The sequence below is a fragment of the Brassica napus genome, chromosome C8 (genome assembly GCF_020379485.1).
Source record: "Brassica napus cultivar Da-Ae chromosome C8, Da-Ae, whole genome shotgun sequence".
NCBI lineage: Eukaryota > Viridiplantae > Streptophyta > Magnoliopsida > Brassicales > Brassicaceae > Brassica > Brassica napus.
Genome location: NC_063451.1, coordinates 18592019 through 18615681, shown reverse-complemented (window position 1 = coordinate 18615681; position 23663 = coordinate 18592019). Strand labels below are relative to the sequence as shown.

Sequence of the window (23663 nt, the reverse complement as noted above, 5' to 3'; positions counted from 1 at the left end):
TAAGAGATTTTAATAAACCATAAGTATTTGCTTGTAGTGTTTTGTCTCTACTATAGTGTCTCCTTTACATTAACAAGATCAACCAGAAAAAAGATTTTGAACTATAACTTATACCTTCCTCGAAGGAGAGAGACTCTGAGCCAAAGATCAAAATGCTCAATGTGGGAGAACCATGCGATACGAAGAATGCTTGATTCTCCATTGAATATCTCTCTTACTCTGTGTGCGTTCTTGATGATTTTTTTCCTGTAAAATCTTTCACGAAGACCACCTGACCAAACTGAGTGTTTCTGCTTTTGTCCCTCTCATTAGTTAATTATGTGTGGAAGAAAGAACATGTCGTGTCAAAGGGGCTACACTCACCTAACCCAACTGAGTATGAAGTACATAAGAAAATAATAGTGCATCACCACTACCACCTTCTTCCCTCTTATTTAGCTAATGCATTTCTATTTTCATTTAAAAAAACTTCATGCCTTTCTATTATTTCCATAAATATATACACTTTCTCATTTTCGTAATATAAGAAGTTATGCATAAAATAATAAAGATTAAGAAACTTACTTTTCCAAAAAAAAAGAAAAATTCATAATCTATATATATTAAAAATAATCCAACCAATCATAAAAAAATAGATTGAACAGTTTTTAATAAATTTATGATAGTTTACAAATCTTCCAACATTATATATTTTGAAACACCAAAAGCTTTCTAAAATATAATATATTATAAAATGATATATTATAAACTAAGAAAGCTATAAAGATAAAATTAATGAATTTTATTAATAATAAATGTCCAGTTTAAACTCCCAAGCCGAAAATTCCTATCACACAAGCTTCGAACAGTAAAAATGGATTAACCAGTGTGGATGAGCGGATTGGATACTGCGGTACAATTTAACTATGGTTTATATAAAAAAATACATAATGCAGAATAACTGCGGTTCGTCTAAAATAAATGATTTAAAACAATATGAATGGCGACATGTACAACAATCTAAGTGCGGGATAATATATTTTTATATTTTATCAACTAAAAATCATTGATATTAATATAATTTATATTTAATAATTGCATATATAGTATTTTATATTTAATAGTTTAAGATAAATAAAGAAATTTTTACGGTTATATTAAATAACTGAATAATATATTTCTATTTTACAAATTAAAAATAGTTATATTAGTATATTTAAACATGTTTTTTACTTACTATAAACGATTGTATATCTTAAATCGTCACAAATCATATTCACAGGTTTCTTCATTCAACATTTCGTGTTTGTATTAACATAAAAACTGCTTAATTACAATAATGGTTGTTTAAAAATATTAAATAAATTATAAAAGAGAAATTTTCTGTGGTGACCTTAAGAAGTTAATCAAAATATATTCTTTAGGAGTCAAAATGACCAAAATGTTTATTAAATATATAAATAGACATAGTTAACAAATTTTGACTTAGGGCTTAAATTTGAGGGGTGGAGTTTAGGATTTTATTTAAAATAACAAATACTAAAAATAATTAATTTTTTTTTAAATAGTTTCAAAAAGAATTTTCTGATTTCAAAATAAATTTTTTAAAAAATCTAAAAATAAAATGTTCTAATTCAAAAACATATTATTCAAAAATAACTCAGATTTTTAATTATTTATTTAAAAAATTATGTATATTTAAATATCTATAAAGTAAAGGTATAAGACTTTTTTACCTTTTTTTGAAAATATGCATTAGGTATAAATAATATCATATTGATAATTTTTAATTAAAATACCAAAATAAATAAATATTTTAGGTAATCTTAAGAGAGTTTTTTATAAAAAAAATATGAATTATAAAAAATCATGAATTAAATACACATGTATAAATATACATATGTATATGTAGAAAAATATACTAGTATTATTATTAGATAGTATGATTACTTAGAATTTGTAAAAAAAAAAGGTAACATAAATGAGTATTGACACTCAAACAACACCCTATAAGACAAATAATTTAATTGTGAGATATGTGTTTTTTGCATTTTTATGTTTTTTGCATTTTTAAGAATTAAAAATGACAAGAAAAAAATTTAACAAAGCTATTAGCTATGTATAAAAAATATGTCTAGCCACACATTTTGACTATCTTCTCACCAATAAGTGTGGTCTAATATAAATATATCCCGCCTTTCTTTTTCATTTTAATTAATTATTGTTTTGTTTATGAAAATTAATGGAAAAGAAGTAAGGTGAATGGTAACATATATTCATCCCCGCCATGCGTTTTACTCGGATCAAATAATACATTCAAGGCCTTATCAATTTCTGACAGATTCAGTATCCACTGTTTGTGTTTCAAATGTTTACAGAAATGCTTCTGTGTAATGACTAATGCCACAGAATCCAAATTAGTCAGTCTTATACACAACATTTCAGCCATTTTCAAACATCAAAGTGAATCCCATAATATACAGAAACCAATCTACATTAGAGCATCCTCTATGAAGAGTATCTTAACCCAAGTCTCTCACATATATATATATATAAATATTTTTATTATTTGAGAGGAGTTTGTATTTGCATACAAGGATTTGGATTATAAGAGATAGGTGAAATACACAGTGCTTACATTAAAGTAGTCACACAGCAAGTGAAAGGAGGTAAAGATGAAACGTTTCAAAGGGAAGAAGAGAAGCTATAAGAAGAATAAGACAGAGTCTCAAGTTCCCAGCTTGTGTGGATTTGCTCTGCCTTCGCATCATCACCAGCTGCACCCATGGCAACGTGTAATGGGTAGAAATGCTCTGGCCATGGATGTGCCATTTTTGCATTTGGAGCTTTCTCTTCCCACTCATTCACATCTCCATACATGTAAAAACATAAATCATCAATGATTCCTATAAAATTAACCGGAAAAAAAAAGATTCGGAACCTTAACTTATACCTTCCTTGAAGGAGAGAGTCTCTGAGCCAATGATCAAACTCCAAAGCCCAAGGAACTGCTGAGCCATTAGTGATACTAAAGTCAAGCTTCCTCAAGTTATGAGTGGCACTTCCAGAGCCAATGATAAGAACACCTTCTTCTTTCAGTGGAGCCAATGCTTTGCCCATGTTGTAATGGTAAGTCCCGGTTTGAGATGATTGAACAGAGAGTTGACAAACCGGTATATCTGCATCTGGATACATCAACATAAGAGGAACCCAAGCTCCATGATCAAGTCCTCTCTCTGTATCTTCATCAACACGCTTCATTCCTCCTCCCATTAGCAACTCTCTAACCCTTTTCGCCAATGCAATAGCTCCTGGTGCTTCATACTTCAGCTGCACGAATCAAAACTGACCCATTATGTAAAGATTGAAACTTTCGAACCAGTTGATGAATCTTTTAAACGATCAGCTATATGGGTCCGGCTTAGGACAGAACCTTATCCATATTAGAATCAGGTTCAGACAAAAGTTAAGGTTTTTTTTTGTAAGAAAGAGGAAGAGGGAGAGACCTTGTACATGGGATCAGGGAAACCATTGAAATCATGGATGGTAGAATTGTGGAGAACAGTATTGACGGATGGAAACTCGGTGTCCCAGTGAGCAGAGATGACTAAAATAGATTTGGGTTTGTGTTGAAAAACTTTTCCCGACCATGACTTGAAGAACTGTCTTGCCTCCAAGGTGTCATCTATGCTCAACATGGGAGATCCATGCGATAAAAAGAATGTTTGGTTCACTTTCTCCATTGAATATCTGATGTAGCCTACATCCTTATTCCTCTATGATTTGGTTTCCTTTTTGTTTTGTTTTTAGATAAACATTAGTTTTCCTTAATAGATTAGGATTAAGACTTAAGGATAAAGATTAGATTCTAATCCTTAAGGACTTAGGACTTTTCACCTTGTTATATATAGTGATCTCTTGATTTGTAAGAGACACAACTTGATTATTAAAATTTATAAAACTTAGAACTTTGTGTTAACAACTCTTGAATCCTTATTTTCGGGCATTCTTAAGAATTCAACGGTATTAAGAAGGCCAAGATAACGGGTATTCTCAGAATTCAACGTTACCTTTGCATTATCGGTTACTAGACAGTACTTCTGATCCGTCAATTGGTATCAGAGACTTAGAACTTCAATTTTTTCGATTGTTTCGATCTTGTGATGGCTCCTCGACCAGGCAAAGAACCAGCTAACGACTGGACACACTTTCAACAATTCTTGGAAGACTTTCAAGAAAACTTTCATGATGAAATCCGCAGAACTTTGGCTGACTCAATTCAGGCTGGAGTTCAAGCCGGAGTTCAGGCCGCATTAGCAGTAAACGCAGAAAACGCGCCAATTGCGCCACCCCCTCAACGTCAGCGACGCAACAACAACCTGATATTTGAGGAACATGAAGACGAAGACGTGGAAAATCCTTTTGGAGATCAAAATCGTCATCAACAACATCATCGACAACGCCAGAACGACGACGATCCTCGTTGGACTTCGGGTATTAAAATTGAGATCCCAGAGTTTAAAGGAGGATCACAACCGGAGGAGCTACTCGATTGGTTTGTAACCGTCGATGAATTCATCGAGTTCAAAGACGTTCCAGAACAGAAGAGGGTGCCTCTCATCACAACACGTTTTCGTGGACATGCCGCTTCGTGGTGGAATCAACTTAAACTGTCATGTACACGACGAGGGAAAGAAAAAATCACATCGTGGGACAAGTTAAAGAAGCATCTTCGCAAGACATTCATTCCTTACAATTTTGAGCGTCTTCTATTTCAGAAATTTCACAATATACGACAAGGTTCACGCTCCGTGGAGGATTATGCTAACGAATTCTACCAGATGTTGACAAGAGTCGACATTCATGATTCTGAAGATCAGTTGGTAGCTCGTTTTATTGCAGGCCTACGACCGCAGCTACAGAATATGCTTCATAAGTTTGATATGTGTTCTGTCTCAGAAGCACGCCAACGAGCATTACTTGTCGAGCAGCAAACTTGCCTCAGTACAAACCAATGGACAGGTAACTCCCGACCTCGTAACACAACAACATCTGACGACACCAAATCTGCGAATACTCAGACCGCAACAATGACTTCGGGTTCCAAAACCACTACCCACGCGGACGAACAAACAGACGCGCGACCTTCACGCCCTAATGCTCTCAGGTGTTTCACGTGTGGCGAACGGGGTCATATTCAGACAGCCTGCCCAAATCGTGGCCGCAGAGGCTTACTTGCTGCTGATAAAGAACTCGCCGGGGATCCTATTTATCATGAAGAAGACGACCAGTTCGATGATGTGGAGGAGGAACAAGTCAACGGTGATACGGGAACTTTCCTCATGATACGAAGAAATTGTTTTGCTCCGAAAACAAGTGAAGCTTGGCAACGGACATCATTATTCAGCTCTACGTGCAAAATCAAAGGAAAATTATGTCGGTTCGTGATTGATTCGGGTTGTTTAGCAAACGTGGTCTCAGAAGAAGCTTTCCGCAAACTCTCACTCAAACCGGAGGCTCACCCACACCCTTACCGCCTCCTTTGGATGCAGACTGGAGCTGAGGTATACGTTTCTCAGCGCGCCCTGGTATCTCTCTCGATCGGAGCATTCTACAAAGACGAGCTTTATTGTGACATCGCCACCATGGATGTATCTCACATTATTTTAGGCAGGCCATGGCAATATGATCGAGAAGTTATCCACAATGGCAAAACGAATACCCATTCATTTTTATTCCAAGGACGTAAGATCACTCTTCTTCCTTCGCCAGATACTAACAACACGATCAACTCTACTAACCCTGCATCGTCATCAAAACAAAATTTGATGATTATCTCTAAATTCCAGTTCGAACAAGAGTTACAAGAAGCTCGGCCACTCTTTGCCTTAGTCTCGGTCACCCCTACGCCTCCACAACCATCTCCTTGTCCACCTGCGTTTGATCCGATACTCACCGAGTTTGAAGATCTGTTCCCGGACGAGTTACCAGCAGGATTGCCTCCACTCCGAGATATTCAACATCATATAGACCTGGTTCCTAATGCGGTCTTGCCCAACCGAGCGCACTATCGCATGAGCCCGGAAGAGCATGAAGAGCTTTGACGCCAAGTTGAAGACTTACTAATCAAAGGCTATGTGCGTGAAAGTCTCAGTCCATGTGCGGTCCCAGCACTTCTCATTCCCAAGAAAGATCGTTCGTGGCGCATGTGTGTCGACAGCCGAGCTATCAACAAGATTACAACACGCTACCGGTTTCCCATACCACGGCTTGATGATCACAAGATTATAACACGCTACCGGTTTCCCATACCACGGCTTGATGATCTTCTTGATCAAATCGGGAAAGCCTCTATCTTTACAAAATTGGATCTTAAGAGTGGCTATCACCAGATTCGTATTCACCCAGGAGACGAGTGGAAACCCGCCTTTAAGACTCGTGAAGGGTTATTTTTAGTGGTTAGTAATGCCGTTTGGATTATCTAACGCACCAAGCACTTTTATGAGGGTCATGAACCAGGCTCTGCGGCCCTTTATTGGTCGTTTTGTTGTCGTTTATTTCGACGATATCCTGATCTTTAGTACCACGATGGATGAACATCTCTCTCATCTTCGCAACGTATTGATGGCCCTGCGAAAAGAAAAGTTATTTATAGCAAGACAGAAGTGTGAGTTCGGTGCTTCGGAGTTCCTCTTCCTCGGTTATGTCGTCTCCGCGAGCGGTCTCCGTGTTGATCCTCAAAAAGTTGAAGCAGTCGCTTCATGGCCTACACCAACTACAATCTCAGAAGTTAGAAGTTTTCACGGCCTAGCATCATTCTACTGGCGTTTCGTCTACAATTTCAGCGCCATTATGGCACCAATAACCGACTATATGAAGAGTGGTTTGTTCCTTTGGACAGAAGACGCAGCTCGGGGTTTTACTCTTATCAAAGATAAACTCACTTCGGCTCCTATCTTGGTCCTCCCGGACTTTGAAGCACCCTTCGAGCTTCATTGCGATGCTTCAAAATTGGGCATCGGCGCTGTCTTAAGTCAACGTGGTCGACCGGTTGCATACTACAGTGAGAAACTGGCGGGTGCTCGTGGTCGTTACAGCACTTATGATATTGAATTCTACGCAGTCGTCCAGGCCATCAAGCATTGGCGCCACTACCTGGCTCACAAGGAGTTTATCTTGTTCACAGATCATGTGGCTTTGAAGTATTTGGGGACACAAGATAAAATCTCATCTCGACATGCCTCGTGGACATCCTACCTGCAGCAGTTCACTTTTCGTTATAAAACATCAATCCGGGAAACTTAATAAGGTGGCGGATGCTTTAAGTCGCAGACATGCTTTGGTATCTACACTTCGTGTTTCAGTCTTAGGGATGGAGTGTTTTGCAGAACTTTACCAAACAGACCCGTTCTTTTCTCCAATCTTACGAGATATTGACCTGGGTATGCGTCGTGACTACACCTTGGTCGACGGTTTCATCTTTCACAACAATAGGTTGTGCGTGCCAGACTGTAGCTGGCGGTTGCAGATCGTCAAGGAACTCCATGGGGAGGGCCACATTGGGCGGGATCACACACTTAAACTCGTGACTGATTCCTACTTATGGCCTACACTTCGCCGAGACGTAGAATGGTTTGTACGGCGATGTGTTACTTGTCAACAAGGGAAGGGGCACGCCTCTAATGCAGGTCTTTATCTACCATTACCAATTCCAACGCAGCCGTGGAGCGATATCAGTATGGACTTCGTTCTTGGGCTTCCTCGTACTCAGCGTGGCCACGATTCTATCTTTGTCGTAGTTGATAGATTTTCCAAGATGGCGCACTTTATTCCCTGCAAGAAAACAACGGATGCTGTCCAGGTTGCTCAGCTTTTCTTTCGCGAAATATTTTGTCTGCACGGCCTTCCGTCGTCGATAGTGTCTGATCGAGATTCAAGGTTTATTGGGCACTTTTGGCGTTCTCTCTGGAAGTTGTTCAAGACAAGCTTAAATATGAGTTCTGCCTATCATTCCCAAACCGACGGTCAGACCGAAGTTACCATCGCAGCTTAGGAAACATGTTACGCTGCTTGGTGGGCGACAATCTCCGTTCTTGGGACTCTCTTCTGTGTCAAGCAGAGTTCGCTCGTAATCATGCTAATAACAGAAGTTTGGGTTTCAGTCCTTTCAAGGTCGTGTATGGAGTTCTTCCACGGGCCCTCTGGCTTTGTCGGTTCTTCCTCGGCCTGCCGCGTTCCATGGCCGAGCAGTCGAATTGATTGATGAAATCGCCCCTGTTCACGCTCAGGCTCAAGATAACTTGCAAGGTACAGCCATTAAATACAAACGTGCAGTGGATAAACGGCGACGGGAGGTACATTTTGAAGTTGGTGACTATGTCTGGGCAGTGCTTATTAAAGAGAGGTTTCCAGTGGGTCAGTACAATAAGTTGAAGCCGCGTAAGATAGGTCCGGTCCAAGTCATTCAGAAGATCGGTCCTAATGCATATCGCTTGGCTCTTCCACCGCATATACGCACTGCAGACGTTTTTAACGTCAAACATCTCTTCATGTTTGAACTGGATGACGACATCTTATCCGGATTCGTGGACGAATCTTTCGTACCGGGGGAGACCTGATGTAGTGTACATCCTTATTCCTCTATGATTTGGTTTCCTTTTTGTTTTATTTTTAGATAAACATTAGTTTTCCTTAATAGATTAGGATTAAGACTTAAGGATAAAAGATTAGATTCTAATCCTTAAGGACTTAAGACTTTTCACCTTGTTATATATAGTGATCTCTTGATTTGTAAGAGACACAATTTGATTATTAAAATTTATAAAACTTAGAGCTTTGTGTTAAAAACTCTTGAATTAGGGGTGTTCAATCCGGATATTGGTTCGGTTTCGGTTCGGTTTTTTCGTTTTTTTCGGTATTTCGGTTAGTAAAATATAACTACCATTCTAAATCCATATTTACTTCGGTTCGGTTTGGTTTATATACCGCCGGTTTTCGGTTTATTCGGTTTTATGCCAAAACATAATTATTTAGTTTGGGATCATATTATATAAATTTTAGAGTCATATTGTTATCGCAGTCATTTATTAAAAATATATTATATTTTCAAATAAAAGAACAAAAAAATAAAAACGCTTATACCTTCAAATGAAATAATCAAATCTAGAATTAAAATCAAAGCTCGAAATTTTGAAAATAAAAATAAAAAACAAAAGAGAAGAGAAGTATGAAAGAAAATGTTTCCACTCTTTCATATTCAGTGTTCATCAAAGTCATGATTCGTCGAGTGAAACTCTGTTAGTTTATAAATAAAAAAAAACATTGTGAAGAATTTTTTCTAGTTATTACCTATCAAATTTATAACCTTCACTTCAATTTAATCAATGATAAAAGAAAACAAAATGATTAAAAGAAGAAGATTACGAAAATAAAAATCCTCAGTTACGATGAATTGTTATTTAATTATATTTTAAGTGTTTTTCAAATTATGATTCTTTATTACTATAAAAATATGGTAATAATTATTAACAAAAGAATAACTTATATAACAAATATATTTTTCATGTGACGTTACATGTTTTTACTTTTGATCGGTTTTGTTCGGTTTATTCGGTTTAATCGGTTATAAACCAAACCATATCCAAATCCTACAGTTTTTATAAAATCATATCCATTCGGTTTATATGGTATATACCAAAACCATACCATATTGTCTATTTCGGTTCGGTTCGGTATGGTTCGATTTTACCATATTGGACAGGCCTATCTTGAATCCTTATTTCCGGGCATTCTTAAGAATTCAACGGTATTAAGAAGGCTAAGATAACAGGCATTCTCAGAATTCAACGTTACCTTTGCATTATCGGTTACTACACAGTACTTCCGCTACGTCAATATCTCTGTTTTTCTTCTGCTCAACTTCAGTTTCTTCTCTTTGTGTTTAAAAGGTTTGACCAACTGCAATGTCGTTTGTTTATTTTGTCCCTTTTTTAAACGTTTTCACCAACTCGAGTTTGGTTTCTATCTGTCCCTCCCAATTATTTTATTCCCGTCGTGTCAAAGGACCCCACCCACCTGATCCACTACCTAACTCATCATTTTCGACCAGACCCGTCTTCATCTAGGTCTTCTTTTTTTTTGTCAGCATCTAGGTCTTGTTTATTTGTTTAAATCGTGCATTTGTCTTCTTTTCAGGCAAGTGTCAGTGTGTTTTGGTTGGATGTAGCCTTACTTGATTAATTTGATATGAAGTGAATTCTAAATAACCTTTTTAGTCTCATACATGATAGAGGAGGCTTAGCTTGTGTGTGTGTTTAGATAAGGTGTTAAAGGATGCTTTTATATCAATGACATAAAGCTCACATTAGAGATACAACATTTCAGCCATGTTCATACATAAAAGGAAATCCCATTCTTTACAGAAATCAATATAGAATATTTTTCATGTTCTTATCAATTGCAACTCAGCTCTAATGGAAGATCTGTGTTGTTTTCTCATGTTTGGAATAGCTTTTACCAAATTGCTTCGTGAGACAAAACTTAATCTCCTAAACAATCCAGACATGTTACTATAGCTGCTTGATGAAACCTGTAGACTGTAAGTGAAGTTGGGAGGAGGCCTGAAATCGATTTGACCCTGCACAGGAAGTACAATAAGATCACACTCATCACATGCTTCTAAAATCGCTTTAGAAGAGTTTATAATGTAAGGAAGCATAATGTACCAGCACGGGAATGGCTTGCTGGTTTGTGAAGAAGCTATCCTGCACTGGTGCTATATAATCCAGTTGTCCCTAAGAACCAAAACATGACAATCCTTTATCATGTTACATTGATTTATACTTAGCACATAGTTGCGTGATGCTAAGTATAAATTCAAGCATCTATGTAGATATAAATTTCCCACCAGGTTTTGGATGGTTCGTTGGTTTACGTAGTAGCTTTCATGAGGTGGTTCCTTTAAATTTAACTTCATGTTCGAAATTGAGCTGCAGACTCAAGCCTAGCGAATAGCATAAAAATTGGAGATTAATCGGGAATTAATCTAGAATTATTTTTTATAGTTTTAATAAATATATAACGATATATTTTTTTTACAGAAAAATTACGAAATCATAACGGTCCGGTGGTTTGAGTCTGTCTTGGTTTGTAGAAAGGTCGTGGGGATCGACACTAGAGGTGTTTGGACTCTTTTCTTAATATTTTTTTGTCATTAATAACGGATAATTGACGAAAGTATCCCCTTCTTCTTCCCCTCAATTTTTGTCTGCAGTCCAAAATTCCGCCGTCAACAGGTATTCTTCGCATTTCTCATCATCTTTCCTGTTTAATATACTGATTATTATCGAAATATAACAAATCTATCAAGAAAACATGATTTCTAACGCAAAAAGTAAAAAAAAAAGAACTTTTTAAGAGGGCCGAGGTTTTAGCCGAATAACACCAAATTGATGCGTTTGCTTGCCGCCGAGCGTATAATCCGCCGTAAACTCGGCCGAGTTGTCCGAGTTTTTCGAACATATTTCAACTACATCAACATTTAAAACAGGCTTAGCTAGTATAGATGTAAAACCGCTTAGCCAGGTTTATAATAATAAACTAACATAGCATACAAATCCTTGAACGTTCTGTTGAGGTCCATAGTAACCATTGTTGCTCTCATTCCCTCTGAACATATGTTTTCCTGCACAAAACATCACAAAAACCACAGTAGAATGTTTAAACTATAAATCCATCTCCAACATATCCTACTCTTATATCAAATGCAGAAAAAAATATTAAGAAAAGAACAAATGTGAAAGGCAAATGTGAAAAGGAAATGGGCTTATGAGCTCTTAGTAAAAGCCTTGTTGGCTTTAATGAAAGGAAATAAGAAAGTCCCACATCGGTTAAAACTTGAGAAGTTGTGATGTATATATATGGTATCACACTCTCCACGCGCGTGTCGCCGCCGCCGTCCGGCCGGCTTAGGTCGTTAGGCCCAATAAGAATATATTTTATGGACCAAGTTAAGCTCAACGTTTTGCCATTTAATTCCCTAATAAAAATGGCATGCATTTTATTTTAAACAACACGTAGTTAGTTTAAAAACAACATGCTGTCTCTCTTCTTGACGATAAGTTTAAACGAGAAAAGATCTTGCGGAGGAAGTTTCGTAACGCTTCGCCTCCGAGATCCTCGTGAGATTTCCGCCAAAGTGCGTACGTGCTGCATCAGTTACGGAAAGTGGCTCGCCTTCTCCTCTTTAAATACTCGCCTCTTCTTCATTCATTTTTATTACGTTTTACATCGAAACCAACATCAAAAATTTCCTTAGCGTAAGTCTTAAATACGAAAGTGTTTCGTAGAGTTTATAGTTCGATAGGGCGATCACGAGTGAAGTGTGATTTGCCTGCCATGGTTGTATCCTGGGACTCGGTATTTGTACAGTTTCGTACTAACGGAGCGAATATTTAGAGTTAAGGAAAGAGATTATATCTCGACTCCATGTTCATTTGCGAATACAATTTCTTATCGTTCTTGTATTCGCTCTTTACAATAGTTTATTTCCTTAATATATCGCTTTTATTATATCGTTTATTTCAGTCCGGTTATCCGGTTTCTACACACATAATATGTGAGTATTTTCTTTTAAGCCATTGAAACTAAGAAAATGAACAAGCATTACAATAAGTAGCTTTAGATTGAAGAGAAGTTTCAACAAAAGACCTAACTTTCGTTTCCTAACAACAGTCTTCTTTTTTGTAGCTTTGACGCCTGCTATTACCTGGTAACTTATCGATTACTTGTAAACCACGTAACAATGTCGATTACAGATTCCCTAAGCACTCAAGAGACAACGATGATCCTCACACACGAGTACACCGTTACTCTCATACGAATCTCCTAAGAGATCGCCTCAAGACACTAGTCTCACTAGCTTACAACAATCTGATTCTCGATACCCTTTTCCAACAACAATACAGAGTATTTATTTATTCAACTATCATAACTGCCAAAGACTCTCTCCCTATCCGAGTCTTTGCTCCTTCCTTTCCTTCCTAATTTGCCTTTGAAGGACCACGTCAGCAGTATCTGATTCTTCCTTTGGCCCAAGCGTATCTATCATCTTCTTCTTGAGAACCATTAATAAGCTGGCTATTAGACTCAGTGATATTGTTTCTAGCATTATTTAAATCAACACAATTTTTCAGGGTCTCAACCAGTGTGTGTAATACGATCTTGTATTTTACTTCTGACACACAACCTTCCTCAGTCAATTCAATGGCTTGACTGCACAAATAGTTATACAGATGAACTCCTTAACAAAATTTATCAGTTTTTAAGATGAATAAGGGAACGAGAACTTTAATGTTTCTTCAAAATGCATATACTATTGTCCAAGTCGGAAAAATAATCTGACAATAGGCATATAGATATATGTCTACATAATTGACAATAGGCATATAGATATATGTCTACATAAATGCATATCAAATACGTCAGACAAATACGAGTTGGCATGTTTTTGAACCTCTAAAAGAAAGTGACAAATCTTGTTTCGCCATCTCAAGTTTATCCTCTTCTTGTTGACAAAACGGTGGCCGAAACAAGATTTTAGCAGCCTTTAAGCAGCGAGCATTTCTCAAGATATATTTCACCAGATCTATCTCTTCATGTGATCCATACACCACTGTCCACTTGAAAGTTTCAAGACTTGCTAATAAACATGTAGGAACACAATCCAGTTGATTCTGCCAGGAAACTGGTGCATCCACTCTAGAATATGTATGATCCTAAAATTGAAGAAAAGAGTTTTGTCTTAAATACTACAGTAAATTATAACACCAAAAGGATAGGTTTCTATCGAAGAAACTTACGTCATTCAGATATACCTCAAGGTCTCGTAACAAAGGAGAATCTTTGAGTAACCGGACAAGTACTTTTGACCAATTTGAACCACATGAACATAGCTTTAGATGCTGAAGCTGGTCAAAGACAATACCCTCATGATATAAAGCCTGCACACAATAACAAAGGCTTCCGCGTCAAGAAAACCTGGTTTGATGTTCTAAAATGAGATTGATAGATGGATGGAAACATGTTAAACATGTTACCTCTTCAGTATTGACTCTAATGCATAATGAAAGCCTCTTGACAGCTCTGATTGATCTAACAAACTTGTTGATATCAGGGTATGTCGATTCAATATCTGCCTCCTCCAACTTAGGCGTATCTTCAAGATAGTAGGAGTAATTACTATCATCATCACGTGCATATTCTTCTACATAATACAGAATATTGAAATACTTCAAAGAAGGAGTGTTTATCACAAGCCCTTCAGAATGATCAGATCCTCTAGATATCTTTAGGGTTAGTGTCTGCAGGGACGGGACAATTACACTCAATGTAAACGGCGTATTATTGTCATCCTTATTATGTTCCACAACTAGATCCTCAAGAACAGGGCAGTGAGAAATTAAGAAGTTGGTGAAGAGATTTTGCATTTGAGTAGAACATACGTCGAAGGATCAAAAATTTAAGGGAGGGGAGAAAAACCATACGAGGAAAATTCACGAAAATCTTGCCCGTAAGTTCCAAGATCACCAGCGATTTACAGGTAAACAAACTACTCGGTAATCCAGCTAATTCATAATGCATAGATGCAAGTGTGACACTTAACTCATGGACGCATCTAGACACTGCAGTTAAAACCCACTTCTCGATATCGTCACTGTAGATTGGATCAAATCTGTTGCATACGTCAAAGTTGAGACGTAAGCTTTCTATGACTGGAGCTTTATGTAATGGCAGACTGAAATCGATAAAGGAGTGTAATTTGTAGCGTTCTTCCTCTGAGTATTCGCTATCATCGTACTCAAGTTTAGGCAACCACATCCAAAGAAACTCCCATCGCTTAGATAAAATACTTGTGCTTACGGCAACTTTCGTTGGAAGAAACGATAGTACCTTCAAGAGCAAGTCATCAGGTAATTGACTGATCCTGTCGTCCATATATGACTGTGGGCTGAATAATACTCATTAGATGTAAATGTTACAATATATATAGCTATTACAGAGAGCTTAGGTTAGAGCTAATGACACTTATAACCTTAATTACATACTAGATCTCGAACCGCGCAACCGCGGGTGTTTGTTTTATTATATATATATATATAGAAATTTTGTTTTTATATTAGAGAAATTTTTACCACTTTCTTTGTACCATTATTTTTGTTTACCATCACTAAATATACATTTTCAAAAATACATTCTATATGATAAATAAATATATATAAAATTAAAATAAAAAATGAGTAATTCCCTAGGATAGATCTAAAAAAGTTTTTATCACATATATAGACATTAAAAATAAAAAATGACTAAAGTAGACTTAAATGTTTTATCAAAAGAAGCAAATATATTTTTATATCCCTAGAGTTAATTAATCTAGACATTAGGGTTTAGAGTCAAGGGGTGGGGTTTAGGGTTTAAGGTTTAGGGTTAAGGGTTTAGAGTTTAGAGTTTAGGGATTAGAGTTGAGGAGTGGGGTTTGGAGATAGGATTTCAAATTTAAAAAAATTAAACACTTAGTATTAGTTATTTATAAATATGAAAAATAAACTATTGAATATTAAATAAATAATATTGATATATGTTTTTAGTATGTTAGGTTTGAAAGTATATTATTAAAACATATGTTTATATCATTTACCACCCGCAAACGCAAGTTTTCGGTTGGTAGCGGTTGTTGGTGTTTTGTAATAATAACAAAAACATTACAAGTTGCTATAAACCTCTAAAATTCAAAAGCTGGTTCGAGGTAGCGTTTGCGGTTGCAGGATGATAATTTTTTTTTTTTAACTTTCTAGATATAAAAAATAAAATATTCAATCAAAATTTTAGATTGAAATAATATAAGTATTAAAATATAACTATTTTAATTTATATTATATTATAAAAACTAAAAATATATTTTCTATACCTTTATAAATATAATTTTAATATAAATTATAATAATATGATTTTAAATATTTTATAATTATATAAAATATAAATATTGTTAATTTATTATTTAACCACTGCTGCATTTGATAGTGAACCAGTCATAAGTATCCCGCAAACGCATCAGTTTATAATCGTTTTACCAGTCGTACAAATCTCTTAATAATGTTTATAATCGTAGCCATTTGTATCCGCAAACGCCTGCAACCGATGCGGTCATGTCCTTGATTCAAACATTTATACTATTAGGAATGGACTTGATATAAATATGAGTACACATCTATGTTCCTCGTTTACGTATATATATATGTATATAGAAAATCATGAAAGAATATATTTTGAACAGATTTGTTTTTCTTTTTGGAACAAATTTTCCTTGAACTATAATTTTAGGTTTCTACTTAATGGAATGAAATCACGTGATACATAGAATATACGTACAAACAAATTAAAAAAAAAAAAAAAATCATTAACGATATTTGCTTAGATTCAAAGGTATTGTTTCGAAAGATATGGAGGATTTATTTCCAAAGATATGACTTATAATTAATTAACTTTTAAATGTATTTTCGAAAAATAAATGTTATGAATCGAGCATTTATTTTCGAAAGATACATGTTTTTAGGTAAATGAATATACCCGTATTTTGTGGCCAATAAATTATGATATATATATATATATATATATATATATATATATATATATTATATATATATATATATATTATATCCGATTTTAGTATTCACCATCTTCATCTTCTCCAAATGCTTACTGCGTTTAGTTTATAACGTAATAATTTTTTTTACAAAAATAGCAGTGTTCATGTCTAATACTAATTACAACTTAAAATTTTATTCGTTGTTATTCTTTCTTCTAAATTTTAAATAACCCATTATTAAAAGAATATACGAATCGAGCAATTTGTGAATTTAATGAATTGAGGCACGTCATGGTGTAAATATGAACCTGACAATACATAGAAGAAACATGTCAAAGGCTAACAACCCACGAAACTTTTTTTTACAACCCAAGAAACTTGTGGATGCTGTAAATATTACTCGATGTTGTTTATGTTCATAGAAGTCTGTTTAACGCAGTGTATAAAACAGGAAAATGACAAAGACATGAATTATGACACAAATCAAGTTTATAAAAGAACAACTGATGTTGTGCAAATATTAAGTGTGTTCGTTTATTTTGTATTGACTAAAACATAATACACGACTTTGGTGTATATGAATAAATACAATACATCTACTAACAGTTGTTTATAATGTGGGGTTTAACGTAATAATAACATTAATGATACTATTAAATGTAATGAAACTCTAGTGATTGTTCATTTATAAAAAAAATCACACATGAGTCAAAGTTGTGACTTCTGTTTTAATATAATAGATTATCTCCTATACACTCCCTCAAGATGGAGGTACTTGAGTAACACCAATCTTGTTCATGATCTCTTTAAACCGAATGCTCGTAAGTGGCTTGGTTAAGGCATCGGCTAGCTGGTCTCGGGTAGACAGGTGTGTAACACGCAAAGCTCCAGATTGTACGTTGTCGCGAATGAAGTGAAAGTCCAACACAATATGTTTCATTCTGGAGTGGAAAACCGGGTTTGCAGCCAAGTGTGTAGCACCAATATTATCACAGTAGATGACAGGTGTATCTGGAATGGAGACACCAAGCTCAGAGAGCAAGGAACAAACCCAACGAAGTTCTGAGGCCGTGTCTGCGACCGCCCGATACTCTGCCTCCGTGGACGAGCGCACCACATCTTTTTGCTTCTTTGAAGACCAAGATATCGGATTGCCCCCAAGATAAACAACATAAGCAGTGGTTGAGAGATAATCATCAACATCGCCAGCCCAATCGGCGTTTGAGTAAGCATGTAAGATAGTTGGAGAGTTGGCGCGGATGAGAATACCGTGAGTAGGGGTGCCTGCAAGATACCGCAAGATTCGTTTGACAGCTTGCCAGTGAATGTCTGTCGGCTTATGCATGAACTGGGACAGTCGGTTAACAGCATATGCAATGTCTGGTCGTGTGAAGGAAAGATATTGGAGACTGCCAAGAACCATTCTGTACTCACTTGTATTGATAAGAGGCGTGCCTGACGTGAGAGATAGCTTCGGTGCAGGAGTCATTGGAGATGAGACATGACGAGCTTCAAGCATGTTTGTGCGCTTGAGAAGATCAATCACATACTTTTTCTGAATCAGATGAAGCCCACATGAGTTCCTTGTTGCCTCCACACCGAGAAAATAACTCATATCACCCAAGTCTTTCAACGAGAAACGTGAAGCAATAGCGGTGAGAAAACGTCGGAGAAGAGTGTTGTTGTTTCCAGTTATGAGCATATCGTCGACATAGACGAGAATGTACAAAACATCTGTACCATGTCGATAGATAAATAGTGACACATCAGCAAGAGAGTTTTGAAAACTTTGGGTGACGAGGAAGGCACGAAGTTCCTGATACCAAGCTCTCGGAGCCTGCTTGAGACCATATAAGGCCTTGCGCAGGCGGCAGATGTGGTGTGGAAGATCCTGATCAATGAAACCAGGCGGCTGTGCAACATATACTTCATCATCAAGTGTTCCTTGGAGGAAGGCATTGTTTACGTCGATTTGACGAATGGGCCATTCTTTTTTGACCGCAACATGTAGAACACTTCGAATGGTGGTCGACTTGATCACCGGACTGAAGGTTTCGGTGAAATCAAGACCATATATGACTGTAGGCTGAATAATACTCATTAGATGTAAATGTTACAGTATATATAGCTATTACAGAGAGCTTAGGTTAGAGCTAATGACACTTATAACCTTAATTACATATTATCTCCTATAGTCCATATATTCACAATGATCTCAAAGGTTCTCTTATCGTTCGGAGAATAAGAGAGCTAGATTTTGTCCGAATAGGCAACAAGCAAGAGCAGACGCAGACGCAGACTAATATAATAGATAAAGGAACGGACGAAAAAATCTTAAAATCGTCTTCACCAGGGATGGATGTAATATATTTAGGTCAGAAAATGTATTTAGGCCTTCAATTATTATATTCTTATTAAAATTAAGGAAACTTTCCTTGGGACATTTTAACTTAATTATTTTGAGGGATGAAAGTATAAAAGTCCAAAATTAATAAATTAGGTTTCTTTTAAATTAATGACACTAGATTATTATGAGAATATAATCTTTAGTTCTGTATTTTATTATTCACATATTATCATTTAAATTATTAAATTCTATTTAAAGATCTGTATTTAACAATTCAAAATTATATTCTTTTGTAAAGTTTAGAGGGATATTGATAAATATGTATAATATCTTCATAAAATTTTGGAAATTTTTCATAAATGTGTATTTAAAAGTATATTCTTAAATGTGTATTCATGAAAGCTTTCATGAATATATATCATGAATACATTACTGAATTTGAATTATTAACAATTATTAAATATGTATAACATCTTCCTAAAGTTTTTTCGAAGACTTTTATGAATTTGATATCTAAATTTTATAAAGATATTATACATATATAAAACGCATCTTTGTAAATTTTCAAAAGATATTATATATTAAATAATATTCTTTTTAATTTGCATATAAATAAAATTCACGAAAATGTCTTACACATTTATGAAGAACTTCCAAAATATACAAACAAGTTACATTCAAGAAATTGATTTACACATTTATGAAGACATTGCTAAATTGAGAAAAATGTTTTTTTACAAATTCAAGAAGATATCATATAAGTTCAGGTACGTGTTCGGTGGTTTTAGTTTCTTTAGCTATCCCTTGGTTTGTTTTCTTTGGCTTCTGCGGTTAGGAGGAGCCAGCCACTACAAGAAAACATTAGTTTAATGAGGATGGTTTTTTTCGTGAGTTCGTCGTAAAAGAGGCTTTACTAGGAATTAGCGAGGAAACACGTTTCGTCGTTACTCGTTCGTCGTAACACATATTTCCTCGCCAATTCGTCGTAAATTAGCGAGGAAAATATTTCGTCGTAAAGACGAAGTAATCATTTCGTCGTAAAGACCACGTAAATATTCCACGTAAGGAGATCGCTATATTTCCTCATAAATACCTCGAAAGGAGTTCCTCGTAAATTACACGTAAATATCTCGAAAGTATTTCCCCGTAAAATTCACGTAAATACCTCGAAAGTATTTCCACGTAAAATACTCGTTTAACCTTCCTCGTCATTTCCTCGTAAACTTTCCACGTAAATAAGTCGTAATTTAGCTACGAATTTTCTTCATTTTTTTATTTTACAGAATTTAAAAATATAATTAAAAAGTTAATTAAAATTATTTAATTTATTAATAAAATTATAATTTAAAATAAAAATCAATACGTAAATATTTTATATATAAATAAGTTTTGAATTTATAATACAACACGAAAAAAAAGAACTAAGGGTCGTTCATCGCCTGGTAGAATTCCTCACTCCTCCTCCCAACATCCGCCTCGTTATGTGTGTCGGATGACTCGCCTGGAATGGGATGTTGTTGTCGCATGTTCCTCAAAATGGACTCCCATTCCGGATTTGTGGCCGCTATAACGTCCAAGAAGCACTCGACTCCACCCATACGAGCTTTTGTCGAGGCCAACTCGTTACGCAGCTAAGTGACTTCATCATCCCGTCGCTGACAATAAGACGATGTCGCTCTCGGAACATCGTTGACGGAACCAGTCCCCAATGTCCGTCCCTTTTTTTTAGGGACAACCTTAAAAACAAAAAATAAATATTGTTAAGAAAATTTAAAGTTAAATTAAATGAATAATAAAAAATTAAATTTTTAGAAAATTTACCTCCTCGTAAATCTTATCCACCTCAAGTGTGGATAACGTGACGGGTAATCCGTCGGTAGACTGCTGGGTCAGTTGGGTCTGGCGGTTTTCAACCCGAGCAACCACGTTGTTGTAGATTTGCTCGGACTCGCCATCTACAAATACGCCCGCCTTGTTCTTGTGGGTCCTCTCGTAAAGTTCCATAAGAGACGGGAGATGTCCCGTCTCTTTGGCCTAAAAAAAAATTAAGGAAGTTAGAATAAAAATATATATATTAAAAAAATTATTTAATAAAATATTTAATTACCATTTCCATACGGACACCGGCGTGGGGTTTTTGGCCCGTAGTATGAAGCATCGGTCCGTTCCCGTGCTCATCGACCGTGTTATGGGAGTTAGAGCAAGACTGGGCAATTCTAATGGAATCAGGAAGACGCCAATAATGGATGAGGCCATCCCACACATCCGCGGTGAGCTCAGCGGGTTTGTCACGCTCATACCCCTTCACGATCCAGTCACCCTTCCAATTGGAGACCGTGTCCAACAAGCGAACTTTCGACTTCGCGTAAAACGCTTTCCTCACCCTCTCAGTGACCCCCAAGGCCCAATGATATTTTTGATGTGGAAAAAATTAAATAAATTGTTAGTTTTTTTAAAAGAAATATATATAAATCATGAAAAAAATAAAGTATATATAATTAATTAATAGAAAATTACAACGTAAATTTTGAACCACGTCTATCTGACGTAGTGAGGCGTCTTACTCCAGTTCGGATGTGGCATGGAGAAGTAACTTTTGATCGTGTCGGTTACGTCCGATGCAAGACATCCGTCAACCCCAAACCTGGAAAAAAACAAATTTAAAATAAATTATTTTTTAATATTATAAAAGAATTTTAAACGAATTAAAAAAAATAATGTAACATACCACAGAGTTCCGTCCGGTCGGTCGGGGTCGATGACTGGTAAACCTTCTCTGCCTGGGAGACAGTGTACTGCGAGTAAGGAGCACTCGAAGGCACCATCAAATCGAGATGAACATCGGCGGGCATCGGTGGAGCCATCGGAGGAGGCACAGGAGGAGGCATCGTCGGAGGAGCCATCAGAGGAGGCACAGGAGGAACCGATGGTGCACTAGAAGAAGGCGACCGAGAGACTCTCTGAGAAGGCTGAGTCTCGGGGACAGTCTCCGGACCCGAAGAACCGGGAGCTGGGAAGAACCGGGAGCTGAAGAAGACGACGGGTCTAAACGACTACCAGGCTCACCGAACATCTGTCTGTAATGGGGAGTAAGTCTGTTCTTTCGAATCGTCTGGAAAAAAAATTTAATTTTTAAAATTAACATCAACAGTATAATTCCCTACATTATCCACCTAATCAACACTAATTAACATAAAACATGTAAACCTATCTAAATTTCCTATACTAACCACCTAATCTATACTAAACTAATCAAATTAGAGGGAAATTAGAGAGACTTACCATTGCTACGAAATAGAAAGGAAGTGGAGAGGAAAGAAAGATTGAGCGCTCGGGAGTATATATAAGATTACTTATCCTCGTTATTTTCTCGTAAAGTTACGAAGAATTACGAAGGCCCGTGTTTTATTGTATGAGGAAGTAGCGAGGAATTACAAAGGCCCGCGTTTAGCTTTACGAGGAATCACAAAGGCCCGTGTTTTATTGTACGAGGAAGTAGCGAGGAATTACAAAGGCGCGTGTTTTATTGTACGAGTTTTTACGACGATTAAGCTTACGTGGAATTTACGAGTCAACCTTTTACAAGGAATTAGTGTGCCCCGCTTTTCTATAAATACCTGCAACTTTTCTTCTCAAACCACACACAAACTCACAAATCACACACAAACTCATAAATCCCACCCTATCTCAAATCACACAACTCAGCAAAATGCTTTTCAAATTAGAAATATTTGAAAAAAAAAGGAGAAGAAGATATTGGAACACATGTGGGCTAGACTTACGTAAGTCTCGCCACATGTGATTCCAGTATCTTTCTTCTCTTCTTTTTTTTTATAGTTTTTATTCTACGAGGAATTAGCAAGGACAGCTTTCTTATTTTTTTGGTTACGAGGTATTTAAGACGATTTGCGCTTACGTGGAATTAACGAGCCCCGCTTTCTTTCTTTTTTCGTCGTTATTTCCTCGGTGGCTTACGAGTGCTTTACGACGATTTCTTCTTACATGGAATTAACGAGCCCCGCGTTCTTTATTTTTATATTTCGTCGTAATTTCCACGTTTATTTATGAGGAATTAACGAGTATTATGTTTAAATCCCTTAAATCCGAAACCCCAATCCTTAACTATTAAACTTAATATATTCTTTCACCTCAATCTATTCTTTCTATTCCAAACCCCATTCCTTAACTTATTATCTCAATATCTTATTTATAAAACAAACTCCCACATTACCTTACACAAAATCAAATACATCAATCTGATACATCGACATTCTCGTCATCACTAGAAACATCATCATTTTCATTAAACTCGTCTTCAACAGCTTTCTCTGTGGCATCGTCGGTAAGATCTTCGTACTCGTGATTATGCGGATCAATGAGAAGGATGTCATCAATTTCTTGTTCAGGTTCCTGGACTTCATTTATCTGCTCTTCTTGCAAAGGTGGTTTTTCTCCACTGATGATTCGTCCTCGAGGTGTAACTTTGATCACGGCTAACCAATTTATACCCGAATCTCTCATCCCAGGGTATGAAAGGAAGCTAACTTGGTCTGCTTGTGAAGCTAAGATGAAATGCTCGAATTTGTTGTACCTTCGTCCACCGTTGACAGCAACTACACCGAATTTGTTAAACCGAACACCTCTGTTGACGACGTGGTCGAACCATTCACATTTGAAGAGGACGCATTTCAGCTT

At 36.3% G+C, this 23663-nt stretch overlaps 1 protein-coding gene and 1 pseudogene across 2 annotated transcripts; both read right to left on the bottom strand.

The window, feature by feature from the left end:
* Positions 1-2528: 2528 nt before the first annotated feature.
* LOC125591538 (extradiol ring-cleavage dioxygenase-like) lies at positions 2529-4380 on the bottom strand. Of its 2 annotated transcripts, XM_048765935.1 has the most exons (3): positions 3486-4380; positions 2933-3309; positions 2529-2849 (listed from the first exon to the last, which is right to left on the bottom strand). In XM_048765935.1, exons 1-3 carry the CDS (start codon positions 3720-3722, stop codon positions 2840-2842), a joined length of 624 nt encoding a protein of 207 aa, XP_048621892.1. In that variant the 5' UTR covers positions 3723-4380; the 3' UTR covers positions 2529-2839. The 2 variants fall into 2 exon arrangements, with proteins under 2 accessions (XP_048621892.1, XP_048621891.1); XM_048765934.1 differs by having other exon boundaries at positions 2529-3309; positions 3486-4378.
* Positions 4381-9661: 5281 nt separating this feature from the next.
* LOC125591652 lies at positions 9662-15256 on the bottom strand (annotated as a pseudogene).
* Positions 15257-23663: the final 8407 nt, after the last annotated feature.